At 55.1% G+C, this 13205-nt stretch overlaps 1 protein-coding gene across 1 annotated transcript in view; it reads left to right on the plus strand.

Moving 5' to 3' along the window:
• SCN4A (sodium voltage-gated channel alpha subunit 4) overlaps window positions 1-13205 on the plus strand; it is a 52713-nt gene that overhangs the window by 18088 nt on the left and 21420 nt on the right. The window contains exons 2-12 of the mRNA XM_006041617.4: window positions 876-1537; window positions 1627-1745; window positions 1895-1984; window positions 2249-2377; window positions 2855-2946; window positions 5203-5499; window positions 7183-7246; window positions 7492-7633; window positions 9169-9378; window positions 9991-10144; window positions 12316-12554. Of these exons, the coding sequence (XP_006041679.3) occupies window positions 1265-1537; window positions 1627-1745; window positions 1895-1984; window positions 2249-2377; window positions 2855-2946; window positions 5203-5499; window positions 7183-7246; window positions 7492-7633; window positions 9169-9378; window positions 9991-10144; window positions 12316-12554 (1809 nt within the window). The 5' untranslated portion in view covers window positions 876-1264. The remainder of the gene's footprint in view (window positions 1-875; window positions 1538-1626; window positions 1746-1894; window positions 1985-2248; window positions 2378-2854; window positions 2947-5202; window positions 5500-7182; window positions 7247-7491; window positions 7634-9168; window positions 9379-9990; window positions 10145-12315; window positions 12555-13205) is intronic.

Raw genomic sequence — 13205 nt, forward strand, 5'->3', positions numbered from 1 at the left:
CCAGGTGGCTGGGATGTCCCTGCATCCGTCTCCTGATGTGGGTCATTCCCCAGGGCCTTTGCCATAAGTTCCACAAAGAACAGGCTCAAGAAGGCTTTGGGGGAGGAGGGGAGTAGTAGCAACCAAGGGACTGGCCAGGAGACACAGTGTGTAGCTCTTATGGGCCTCCAAGGCCCCTCTATCCGCCCAGTTCATACAGGGACCACCAGTCAAAAGCAGTCCCTGGGAGCTCCGGTCCTGCCCCCACCATTGAAACTGTCCGTCTCTTTCTCCCCAGGACCTTACCCGTGTGTCCTGCTCTTCCATGTTAACACCTGCAGGCTCTCCTGACGTGGCCCCCCCCACACACCTTGCATTTTCTTGCTCCAGTTCCCCCTCCCTGCCCATAGGTTAGATCCCATGGGTCGTGGAGGAGGAAGCTATTGGGACTATCTCTAGAGCCTAGGAATCTTCCTTCTTCCTGCTCCCCATCCAGCATCACACCTCCCCAAAGCTCAGGACAAGGCGCTACATGTTCACACATCTTCCTTGTCTCCTCCCTCCAGGCAAGATATGGTGAATAGTGGCAGGTACACGCACTCTCCTCCTTCATGCCCCAGGCAGACATCACTAATCAATCCCAGCAGTCTCCTTACACCGAGTCTGTCTCCAGCCCACATGGTCTTTGCCCACATCTCCAGGCAGCTAAGAGCAGCTGATCCACATCAGCCCTCAAGATGAAATCCATTTGCCATTCCTGCTTTAGGCTGACCCCGCCGGGGCCCTCACCTCGGCCCATCCTCTGGGTCTGCCCTCATATCCGATTCCTTTCTGCCTCACTGCAGGGTCGAGGTCACGGGGCTATAGCCAGCTGTGGTTTTCTCTGTTCCCCGTAGGCTGAAGCCACACAGTTTCCAGAACTCGGGCCCAGGAGGCAGTTGAAGGCACGGGGGCGTTGGCCACAAGTTCCCAAGGGAGAAGAGGACCTGGTTGGTTTTCTGTCAGTACAAGAGGGGAGCCAACCCCCTGCTGGGGCGAGTGTGGTGCAGGGCTCGGGGCGGGGGGTGATGCTCTGTGTCCAGCATTTGTGCAATAGCAGCACCCGCAGGCACACCCTCCAGTTCTGACAGCGCCAACCTGCCCGCCCTGGCCCCAGGGCAGGCGGGAGGTGAGTAGCGGGACCGCAGGCCCAGGGCGGGGTGGCCGCCCAGCACCCAGGGGGCTGCACGCTACAGCTGCCCCAGCTGCCCGCCGCCCTGCTGGCCCCTGAGCCCAGGATGCGAAGATGGCCAAGGCGTCTCTGCCCACGGTGGTGCCTCTGGGCCCTGAGAGCCTACGCCCCTTCACCCGGGAGTCCCTGGCAGCCATAGAGCGCCGGGTGTTGGAGGAGGAGGCCCGGCAGCTGCGGAACAAGCAGATGGAGATCGAGGAAACCGAGCAGAAGCCGCGCAGCGACATGGAGGCTGGCAAGAACCTGCCGCTCATCTATGGGGACCCCCCACCGGAGGTCATCGGCATCCCCCTGGAGGATCTGGATCCCTACTACAGCGACAAGAAGGTCTGCACCGGGGAGGCCTCCCTCCACCTATCGGTCCCTGATCCATCCGTCTGCCTGTCCCAGGCCTCACAGCTCTCTCCCTGCCGCAGACCTTCATCGTGCTCAACAAGGGCAAGTCCATCTTCCGCTTCTCAGCCACTCCTGCTCTCTACATCCTGAGCCCCTTCAGCATCGTCAGACGCTGCGCCATCAAGGTGCTCATCCACTCATATCCTGGCGGAGTGGGGCGAGCGCAGGGGCGGGGAAAGGCAGGCAGGGGTCAGGGATGGGCAAGAACGTGGCGCTCTGGGTGAGGAGGCCCTCTGTCCTCCTCTCCTCCCCACCTGCTCCCTCACTTTCCTTGACCCTCCCCCCAACGCTGTTCAGCATGTTCATTATGATCACCATCCTGACCAACTGCGTGTTCATGACCATGAGTGACCCGCCTTCCTGGTCCAAGCACGTGGAGTAAGTGCCCCGCCCCCACTTCTCCTGGTTCCCTAGTGTCTCCGCTGGGAAGATGCCCCAAGTGACCATTGCTCTGTGTTCCAGGGGGACAAACACTGTCCCTGTCACTCCATCAGAGCCCTAAGTCCCCAGAGTGGCACACACCGCCACTCTCACCGATGTCCTCAGCCCCCTGGGCCCTCCCTCCCAGGAGGCCTGCCTCTGCCACCCACATCCTGGCCCAGGTGTGACACGCCTGGCCCTGGCCTGCCCTCTCCCCGCTAGGTACACCTTCACAGGGATCTACACCTTCGAGTCCCTCATCAAGATCCTGGCCCGAGGCTTCTGCATCGATGACTTCACATTCCTCCGGGATCCCTGGAACTGGCTGGACTTCAGCGTCATCATGATGGCGTGAGCAGGGGCCCCCGGGGGGCGTCTGGAGGCTGATGTGAGGGAAGGGAGGGGGCCAGGCCTTGGAGAGGGCAGCTGAGTGGGCTGGGTGACTCTCCGAGGCTGGGCTGCAGGGCTGTGGTCGGGCATGCAGACAGTGGGCTGCACCTTTCCAGGACCTGTCACTCTCCGGGTCTGACTTGGAGGCTGTCCATCCGGGTGCCCCCCACACAGTACATACGACCTGGCCCCCAGGCCCCCACCCACTGGGAGAGCTGGGCTACCCTTGCCACTCCCCCACGCCTCAGCAAAGCCCCTGCAGTGTCTTTCCCACCTCTCAGGCCCCAGTAGGAGCCTGTGGTCCCTGACCTGTCCCCTTGCATCTCCACGGTAACCCCAAATACAAGGATTCCTTGGGAATCCTCGTTCTGGGGCTCGTTCTGCCCCATTACCCACCCCTTGGCTCTGACACAGCCCTTGCCCCCAACCCCCACCCAGGTACCTGACGGAATTTGTGGACTTGGGCAACATCTCAGCGCTGAGAACCTTCCGGGTGCTGCGGGCCCTGAAAACCATCACGGTCATCCCAGGTACAGGGGAGGAGCAGGGACCCTCTGCCTGGGCCAGCTGGCCTGCCCCCTCACCCATGCCTAGAACGGGGCACTCAAGTTCTGGGAGCCTGACCCAGGGTCATAACCATCCCAGGTGGCATAGCACCCACATCAAAGCCTGGACACAGAGTTGGGGGTCCAGTGTGTCTACAGGGAGAAGAAGAGGCCCCAGGTGGGAGGATGGGCTTTGAGAGGCAGCATAGTAAGGTGATTAGAGCACAGACTCTGGAGCCAGACTGCCTGGGTTCAACTCCCATCTCTACCACTTCCTGACTTTGACCTTGGTTAAACAGCTACCCTGTCTGCTTCAGTTTCCATATCGGCAAACTGGGAACAATGACAGTACTGCTCACTCAGTTATTATGAGAATTCAAAGCCTTGATAGCAATAAGGTGCTTAGAGCCATGGCTGGCACTGGGAGGTGGTGGTGGTTTAATCCCTAAGTCATGTCCGACTCTTGGCAACCCCATGGACTGTAGCCCACCAGGTTTCTCTGTCCATGGGATTCTCCAGGCAAGAACACCGGAGTGGGTTGCCATCTCCTTCTCCAGGGGATCTTCCCCACCCAGGGATCGAACCTGAGTCCCCCGCATTGTAGGGAATTCTTTACCAACTGAGCTACCAGGGAAGCCCTGGCATAGGGTTCATGTTGTAAATAAAATAAACAGACTGGGTAGAGCAGAGCACTCCAGCTGAGACACACAGAGGGACTCAGTGATGGAAAGTCCACACCCTGAGAGCTCAACAATGAACACACCACATACCCACTGAGCCATGAGGCCAAGGCAGTTCCAAAGTAATGTGTCGAGAAAAGCATGAAATAAATAGAATCTGGATCATCCAGACCCTCAAAAAAGCATGTGAAGAAACTGGAGAAGGTTCATTAAAGGAGAGAAGTGTAGTCACTTAGCCATGTCCAACTCTTTGCAACTCCATGGACTGTAGCCAGCCAGGCTCATCTGTCCATGGAATTCTCTAGGCAAGAATACTGGAGTGGGTTGCCATTTCCTTCTCCAAAAGGAGAGAAAGATGATCTGAAAGGCATGGAGAACAGGCTCTGGGAGACAGGGAAGTTGTCTTAATGCCAGGAAGTACCTTAGTTTTCTCTAGTCCAAAGCCCTTGTGAATTGCAGCTGAGGAAGGAGGGACCCCCAGAGAGAAGGCAACACGGAGTTAGCCACTGAGTCGAGGCCACAATACCTGCCCTCACTGCACACTTCTGCATCCTCAGAGCCCGTAGGGCTTTGATGATGAAGCTGCTGAGCATCTGTCTTCATACCAGGATAAGAAAAGGAAATAAATATTGAAGTGAGAGACACCCTGATTAGGCCCAAGGAAGGAATTATGGTTCTTTCATAAATTATGGAATCTGAGCCTGAAATTCCACACAATCTGGCTATGCCTTTGCCAGTTCAGAGGGGCAGAATGCAATGATATTGCAAAGTCAGTCTAGAGCTTCCCAGAGTGAACCCTGCTGTTCCTTGGGTGTTAACAGGCTAAAAGAGAAAGGGTTCTGTGTCAAATAAGCTGAAACATGGTATTAAAAAGTTTTTGTTTCTGCAGAACTTTTCCCAGCCTCTGGTAGGATAATCTACATAAGGACCCTCCAGAAGGGTATCACAGGGTTGGTTGTTGTTGTTGTTGAATCACTAAGTGGTGTCTGACTCTTTGCGACCCTATGGACTGTATGTAGCCTACCGGACTCCTCTATCCATGGGATTCTCCGAGCAAGAATACTGGAGTGGCTGCCATGCCCTCCTCCAAGGGATCTTCCTGACCCAGGGATCAAACCCACATCTCGTTCATTGGCAGGCAGATTTTTTATTACTGAGCAACTGTGGAAGTGCTACAGAGTTCAGCCTTCCAAAAACATGACTGAGCCCCTTTCATGAAGGGCGCAGCTTGTGAGATTAGTGTTCTATGAACACTTTGGGAGTCCTGACTTAGTGACATTTATTAAGTTACACTGTGTGCCTGAGTGTTGTTGCTCTCCTGTGTTAGGCAACACACTGTGGAGTCTTCGTAGTCCATTCTTCTAGTGGCTGAGATTCGGTGGCCATTGGAAGGCTTGAGACGGAGGTTGTAGTCAGAGATGGATGGGGCTGATTTGGGAAGGCTTCAGGGAAGTAGCGCCGCAAGTAAGCCAAGGCTGGAAGGAGATGGAGCAGGCAGAGGCTCGGAGGGGCTGAGTCGGTGAGTCACCCCCTGCCACAGTCTCCCGCTCTCTGTGATCAGGGCTGAAGACCATCGTGGGGGCCCTGATCCAGTCGGTAAAAAAACTCTCGGACGTGATGATCCTCACCGTCTTCTGCCTGAGCGTCTTTGCCCTGGTGGGGCTGCAGCTCTTCATGGGAAACCTGCGGCAGAAGTGTGTGCGCTGGCCCCCGCCCTTCAATGACACCAACTCCACGTGGTATGGCAACGACACATGGTACGGCAACGACACCTGGGGCGGCAACGACACCTGGGGCAGCCAGGAGAGCTGGGCCGGCAACTATACCTTTGACTGGGATGCTTACATCAGTGATGAAGGTAAGAAGGGAGGGCGGGAGGCCAGTGGGGTCTTTCCTAGCCCCATTGGCAGCCCTTGTGTGAGACAAAGAACATGAGGAAGGGACTTCCCGGGTGGTCCAGTGGCTAAGACTCCATGCTCACAACGCAGCGGGGCCCGGATTTGATCCCTGGGTGGGGGAACTAGATCCCACGTGCCCCAACTAAGTTCTCATGCTGCAACTAAAAATCCAGCATGCTGCAATGAAGGTCCCATGTGCTAAGACCCCACATGGCCAAATACATAAATAATTAAAAAAAAAAAAAAAAAGGATCATGGGGAAGACCTGAGTGTAAATCCATCACTTAACAGGTCGGGCAACCTCTGACAAATCGCTTCATCCTCCTGACCCTCAGAATCTTTACCTATAAAATAAAGACCACAGTGCTTCTCTCAAGTTTCCCTGGTGGCTCAGTGGTTAAGAATCTACCTGCCAATGCAGGAAACCTGGGTTTGATCCCTGGGTTGGAAAGACCCCTGGAGAAGGAAATGACAATCTGTTCTAGTATTCTTGCCTGGGAAATCCCATGGACAGAGGAGCCCGGCAGGCTACAATCTATGGGGTTGCAAAAGAGTCGAACCCAACTTGGCAACTAAACAACAACAGCTACCCTCTCAAAGGGTTTACAACAAACAAGGGTAACAGCAAACACCAAATTGTTTGGAAAATCCTAAAGCTTTGGCTAGGAAAAGCACAGTCCCGATGTGTGGGCTCGTTCTCCTCCATCGTCCTGGCAGGGCCAGCAGCAGGCACCCACATCCTGTTCACGCACCTAGGCTTCACAGGCGCACGCACACAAGACACCGTTCTCACGAAGCCACTCCTAGTCCACATGGCGCCTCCTGGCAGCTTAGAAAACGGACATGGAGTCACCAGCTTAGAAACGCCACCTTCTTCAACCTGGCATCCTGGATTCTAGCCCCCCACTCACTCCTCCACTGGGGGTCCCGCTCAGGTATGTGGTAGCCCCAGCACACACATACATGTCCCCCCATCTCCCTCTGTACCCCCACTATACCCCATAGAAGGCACGGCACTGACAGTAAAATGTATCTACCCAGAAAGCTTAGGACTTGGAGCTGCCCTTAAAGGAGAAGGAAGAAAACAGATAGCTAATGAGAACGTGCTGTATCACTCAGGTGAAAGTGAAAGTCACTCAGTCGTGTCTGACTCTTTGCGACCCCGTGGACTATACAGTCCTTGGAATTCTCCAGGCCAGAATACTGGAGTGGGTAGCCTTTCCCTTCTCCAGGGGATCTTCCCAACCCAGGGATCGAACCTAGGTCTCCCAAATTGCAGGCAGGTTTTTTACCAGCTGAGCCATCAGGGAATGCTACTTAATGCACTGTGGGGACCTGAATGGGAAAGTCCAAAAGGGACTCCACATATATATGGAGTATATATGTGGCAATGGATATGTATGCGTGTGTGTGTGTGTGTGGCTGATTCATTTTGCTATACAGTGGAAGCTAACACAACTAAAGCAACTATACTCCAACAAAAATTAATTTTTTAAAAAAAAGGAGAGGGAAGGGGCACCCCCAGAGCATCCATGTGGCGGTGCCCGTGATCCACACAGATGTGTCCACGGGTGTGCAATGGGCACTCTGCCCACAGTGTCCACGCGCTGATATGCTTCCTTTGTGACCTCTGACTCCCACAGGGAACTTCTATTTCCTGGAGGGCTCCAACGATGCCCTGCTCTGTGGGAACAGCAGCGATGCTGGGTGAGTGACACCCGGGAGGGTGGGGGGTGAATGGGAAACAGTGGCCCCAGGGTTGCCAGAAGATGGGGGATGGTTGGGGATGAGAACCTGGGGTGGATGGAGGTGTAAAGACAACTCGTGAGCATGCACGTGTTTTCAGGATGCAGACAAGACAAAAGGATGTTTTTTTTCTCGGAGTGCCCCCCATGTGGCCCCTAGTTGGAGCTCTCTTTTCCCCCTAAAACCAGTCCCCATCCTGTCTGCAGGCATTGCCCTGAGGGTTATGAGTGCATCAAGGCCGGGCGGAACCCCAACTACGGCTATACCAGCTATGACACGTTCAGCTGGGCCTTCCTGGCTCTCTTCCGCCTCATGACACAGGACTACTGGGAGAACCTCTTCCAGCTGGTACAGCGACCCCCTGCCCTGCCCTGCCCTGCCCCTCAGCCCCACAGCCCTACCTCCCTCCATCTCCTCGGCCTCCTCCGGGCTTGGTAGGACCCTTACCAAAGCCATCCCTTCCATGGGACCCCCCTCGGTGGCCCTATATATGGGTTTTTGGCACCTCTGGCATTCGGTTCCTGCCCAGATCTGAGCCTCAGCCTTTTCTTCCTTTTCCTCATTTGCTTAGGAGCTGAGATCTGAGCTGAGCACAGACTCCCAGACCTCCTCACAGTAACCAGTAGGGTTGCTTAGACACCAGTTCTGCCCATAATTATTTACCTGCCACAGTTTGCAGGTGGGCAGGTTGAGTCTGGAGAACAATGCCTTCCAGTCCCTGGTGATGTTTTTAACATTGACAATGTTAGTAATAATAGTAATAGGACTTCCCTGGTGGTCCAGTGGTTAAGAATCTGCCTGCTATGTACACCTGTGGCTGATTCATGTTGATGTATGGCAGAAATCAACATAATATTGTAAAGCAATTATCCTTCAATGAAAAATAAATAAAATTTTTAAAGTAAAAGAAAAAAGCCACATCTAAGACCTGGCACAGCCAAATAAATATTCAAAAAAAGAAGAAGGTGAGTCCACCTGCCCATGCAGGGGACATGGGTTTGATCCCTGGTCCAGGAAGATTCCACAAGCCATGGGGCAACCAAGCCCATGCACCAGGACTACTGACCCCATGCTCTAGAGCCCACACTCAGACAAGAGAAGCCACCACGACGAGAAGCCTGTGCCCTACAGTGAGAGTAACCCCAGCTCTTCGCAACTAGAGAAAGCCAGTGTGCAGCAACAAAGACCCAGCACAGCCAAAAATAAATAAATAACTGTAATGATAATAACAATAATAGCTTCTATTTGCTGAGCTCTTACTAGATGCCAGGCATCATAGGGACACTAGGATTCAAGCTGATCCCAAAGCCCACGTTCTCCAATTTTTATCCTGGATCTCTGATCTCAAGATGCCTGGCCAGGGTCCTCAGGGCTCTCTGAGTCAGGAGCCCAGGAAGGTCTGAGTCCCAAGTTCATATTTTGAAATGCCCCAGAATGTGGTTTAACCCGTCAAGGGTGGCCATAGAAGAAGATAGAAAGCTGTCTCTATTTGCAGATGACATAATTATTTATGTGCGTGCATGCTAAGTTACTTCCATCATGTCTGACTTTTTGCCACCCCATGGGCTGTAGCCCTCCAGGATCCTCTGTCCATGGGATTCTCCAGAAAAGAATACTGGAGTGAGTTGCCATTTCCTCCTCCAGGGATCTTCCTGACTCAGGGATTGAACCCACATCTCTTGTGTTTCCTGCATTGGCAGGCAGGTTCTTTACCACTGGTGCCACGTGGGAAGCCATACCTTGCCTCAAAAGCCCTCAAACTTCCAGGCTCTGTGAGGGATCCTTCCTGTCTGCCTCTCTGGGCAATGGTTGTATGGAGGGGGGCCCTGGGTGAAAGCAGGCAGGGTACCACGTGACACTTGCTCCCCCTCCCTCACTCCCAGACCCTTCGAGCAGCCGGCAAGACCTACATGATCTTTTTCGTGGTCATCATTTTCCTGGGCTCCTTCTACCTCATCAACCTGATCCTGGCTGTGGTAGCCATGGCCTACGCTGAGCAGAACGAGGCCACCCTGGCGGAGGATCAAGAGAAAGAAGAGGAGTTTCAGCAGATGCTGGAGAAATTCAAAAAACAGCAGGAGGAGCTGGAGAAGGTCTGGACTTGGGGAGGTGGGGGGAGGGGAAGATCCAGGGGTCTCCCTGCCCCTCAGCCCGGGTACCCTGGGCAGGCTGAGGGGCACGGGGAGGTGTGGGATGGGGGCTGCGAGACAGGGGATGGGGAGCAGAAGGCTCAGGCTGGAGGTTTGGTGGGGTGGGAGGCTCCCAGGCAATGGAAAGAGTATTTCATAGCTCAGTGCCTCAGTTTCCCCATACATAACCAGGAATCTGGAGTAGTTAAACCTGAAGTAGCCTTCCAGCTCAAATATCTATGGTTTTATGATTTTTAATGGGCAGTGTCTGGGTCCAGGCTGAGGGAAAGGTGGGTGCTGATGAGGCCCCAGGGAGCAGCTGTGCATTCACCCATCCACCTCATGAAGTGCAGGGTCAGTTAAGGCTTCAGAGAAGGAAGGGTCTTCAGGGATGAGGGTCCTCAGTCACTTTGGTCCCTATCCTGTCATCCCCCCACCAACCACCCCTATTGCAGTAGACTGGGTGCAGGCCAAAAAGAGAGGTCCCCAGCCTGAAGGACTCAGGAAGAAGCTCTGAGAGTCCATTCCCATGGCTTGGTGACGAACTTTATGTCCATTACCCTTGCTGATCCACAGGCCAAGGCTGCCCAGGCTCTGGAAGGTGGGGAGGTGGACGGGGATCCAGCACACAGCAAAGACTGCAACGGCAGCCTGGACACATCGGCGGGGGAGAAGGGGCCTCCGAGGCCCAGCTGCGGCACAGACAGCGGTATTTCCGATGCCATGGAAGGTGAGTGCCTAGCATCCCCAGACCCATCCTGCCCACCCTGCCCATCGGGCCACTCCGGCTTCCGGGGTGGGAGCAGGGAGGGCCTGGCTGGGCCCAGCTTCAGGACAGTAACTTAATATTGGCATCGAAGAAATGGCCGTGATAAATATAGTCCTGGCTTAACCTGGCCCGATTCTAGCCACAAGGCCAGGCTGCGGCGGGAACTGGGGGCTTCCGGGAGGCCTTGTGGGCTGCCAAGGCAATGGGAAAGGGCAGGATAAGAATACTAACCAGGAAGGCCCAATGTTCCGGAAACTGGAGATCCTGTTCCACAAATATCTTCTGAGTAAAAGCTAAAGGTCAAAGTCAAACTCTGCCCAGATAGAGCCACAGACCCCCAAAAAAACCCCATGCTGCCCCCCAGGCCTCAGGAGACTAGGTAACAAGGATAGGTGGGTAGACATACACATGGATGGATGGTTGGAAGGATGGACAGATAGTGAGTGGGTAGGTGGGTGGATGGATGGGTGAGTGGATGGATGAGTGAGTGGATGGATGGGTGAGTGGATGGATGCATGGGTGAATGGATGGACAGATGGTTTGATGGATGGGTGGGTGGGCTGAAAGATTAATGAACGGGAAGATACACAGGTGTGTGGATGGATGAGAGGGAGGGAGGAGGAGGAGGAAATAATGCAGGAAAGGAAGATGCAGGGAAATCTGACATCAGAAGGATTGGGTCCCCTCCCCAGGTGTCTTGCCTTTTGGCAGGAAGGACTTGAAGGACTTTGCAAACCTCTATCCCAGCTGACCTTGCCTGAAGGGCATCTAGGTGTCTGTGCCCTGACAGAGAACATCCCAGGGGATGCTGGGCAGAGCCAGCCAAGGAGATCACTCAACACTGCCCTTGCTGGGACCACTGTGGGAAGTTTGGGACCTCAGACACAATTTGAGGCACCTGCAGTAACACCTGGGTTGGGAGTGGGGTTGTTACTGTCAGAACCTGCAGCCTTTGGGAGGTCCGGTTTACTAATTGCTGGATGGGGGAGACACTCAGCCGTCCCCTCCCTGGGGTGTCCCATTCAGGCCCTCAAACCCACATGTCTATGGGACAGCCCCTGACTCCAGTTCCCTTTCCTCATCGATGACATGGGGGCATTAAATATTATTACCTCATGGATTATTTCATGGATTAAATGAGATCACGCCCTGGCTGAGAACTCCCATGGGCACCAGAGGCCTGGAAAACCTGGAGGAGATGTAGCATATCCATGGGCCTGACAGAGCCCCAGGGGTTTAGAGCTGGAGGGGCAGGAACAGGGCATGTTTCCAGGAAGTTTACCCTGGTGGGGAAGGACTGGCAGGGTCCGGTCTGGAGGAGCCGGCGGCAGTGTGAGGCAGAGCCCCCAGGGAGGACTCGGTGTGCTCCTCAGAGGCTCTGGCCAGCAACAGTTGGAACTGAGACCCAGCCTTCTGCAGTGGCCTCCTGCCTCTCCCTGAGGCCCTCGGGCCCCTCCGTAGCCGGGATCGCAGCCCTGGGCCATAGGTAGTGGATGGAAGTCACCCTATGACATAGGGGGATTTTGTGCTGAAAAGGTGGAGCTGAAGTAGAGCACTGGGAGAAGTGACCTGGGATAAGGCTTCTGAGGGCATGGCTCTTTATGGGGCTGCCCTGGGGGCTCAGACAGTAAAGAATCTGCCTGCGTGTGATCCGTGGGTCGGGAAAATCCCCTGGAGAAGGAAATGGCAACCCACTCCAGTATTCTTGCCTGGGAAATCCCATGGACAGAGGAGCCTGGCCGGCTACAGTCCATGGACTCTCAAAGAGTCAGATACTACTGAGAAACTCCGGGAGTTGGTGATGGACAGGGAGGCCTGGCGTGCTGCAATTCATGGAGTCGTAAAGAGTCGGACACGACTGAGTGACCGAACTGAACTGAACTGAACACCTTCAGTTTCAAGGGACTGGTCACTGGGGGCGCGGAGCACTGAGGGTGGAGCTATGTGGGCGGGGTCTAGGGGTGGGTTTTGAGGGTGACCCACTGAGAGGCGGGGCTTGGGGTGGGCATCCCTTAGAGGGCGGGGCTTGGGTGTGGCGCTCTGAGGGGCGGGGCTTGGAAGGTGGGCTCAAAGGTGGAGGTGGAGGAAGGAGCAGGTGAGGGGGCGGATCCTCATCTGCCGTCTGTTTTCAGAGCTGGAAGAGGCCCACCAGAAGTGCCCACCATGGTGGTACAAATGTTCCCATAAAGTGCTCATATGGAACTGCTGCACCCCGTGGGTGAAGTTCAAGAAGATCGTCCACCTGATCGTCATGGACCCCTTCGTGGACCTGGGCATCACCATCTGCATCGTGCTCAACACCCTCTTCATGGCCATGGAGCATTACCCAATGACAGAACACTTTGACAGTGTGCTCAACGTGGGCAACCTGGTACGGAGGGGACAAGGGAGAGGTGGTCCTTACTGGGCAGGACAGGAGAGGGGCTACAGGGCCCACGGGCTGTGTGGAAATGAGGGGCACGATTAAGGGGCATAAAGAGACAGGCTGGGGTTATTTTCCTAGCATGTGGGAATACAGGGACATGAGTTGATGTACCAGGGGAGGTACATGGGGTGATCCGTGGAATTTGGGTTTCAGGATATTTGGGGGCAGAGAGAGTGGGGATGAAGTACTGGCTTCTTAAGGTCAGGACTCCAGGGGTTCTGGAGTCCAGGTCATGCCCTGGAGGCAGAGATGGGGGAGTGGGAGCTTGGGGGTGGGGAGTGAAGTGCTAGATGGCAAGTCTCTCCACTTTCAGAGGTTGTTGTGGGCCCCTGGAGAAGGGCATGGCAACCCACTCCAGTGTTCTTGCCTGGAGAATCCCATGGACAGCGGAGCCTGGCGGGTTATGGTCCACAGGGTTGCAAAGCGTCGGCCATGACTGAAGTGACTTAGCCCAGGGGCCCAAGAGAGACCAAGGGACCCAGAAGATAGGGTGTAGAGCCATGGGCACCCAGGCCCAGGAGGCCCCAGCTCACCCTGAAGGCCCCAGGGCATCATTCCCCAGCCCTGAGGCCCCCTGCCCACTCCATTTCTCCAGCA

The sequence above is a fragment of the Bubalus bubalis genome, chromosome 3 (assembly GCF_019923935.1).
Source record: "Bubalus bubalis isolate 160015118507 breed Murrah chromosome 3, NDDB_SH_1, whole genome shotgun sequence".
Classification (NCBI taxonomy): domain Eukaryota; kingdom Metazoa; phylum Chordata; class Mammalia; order Artiodactyla; family Bovidae; genus Bubalus; species Bubalus bubalis.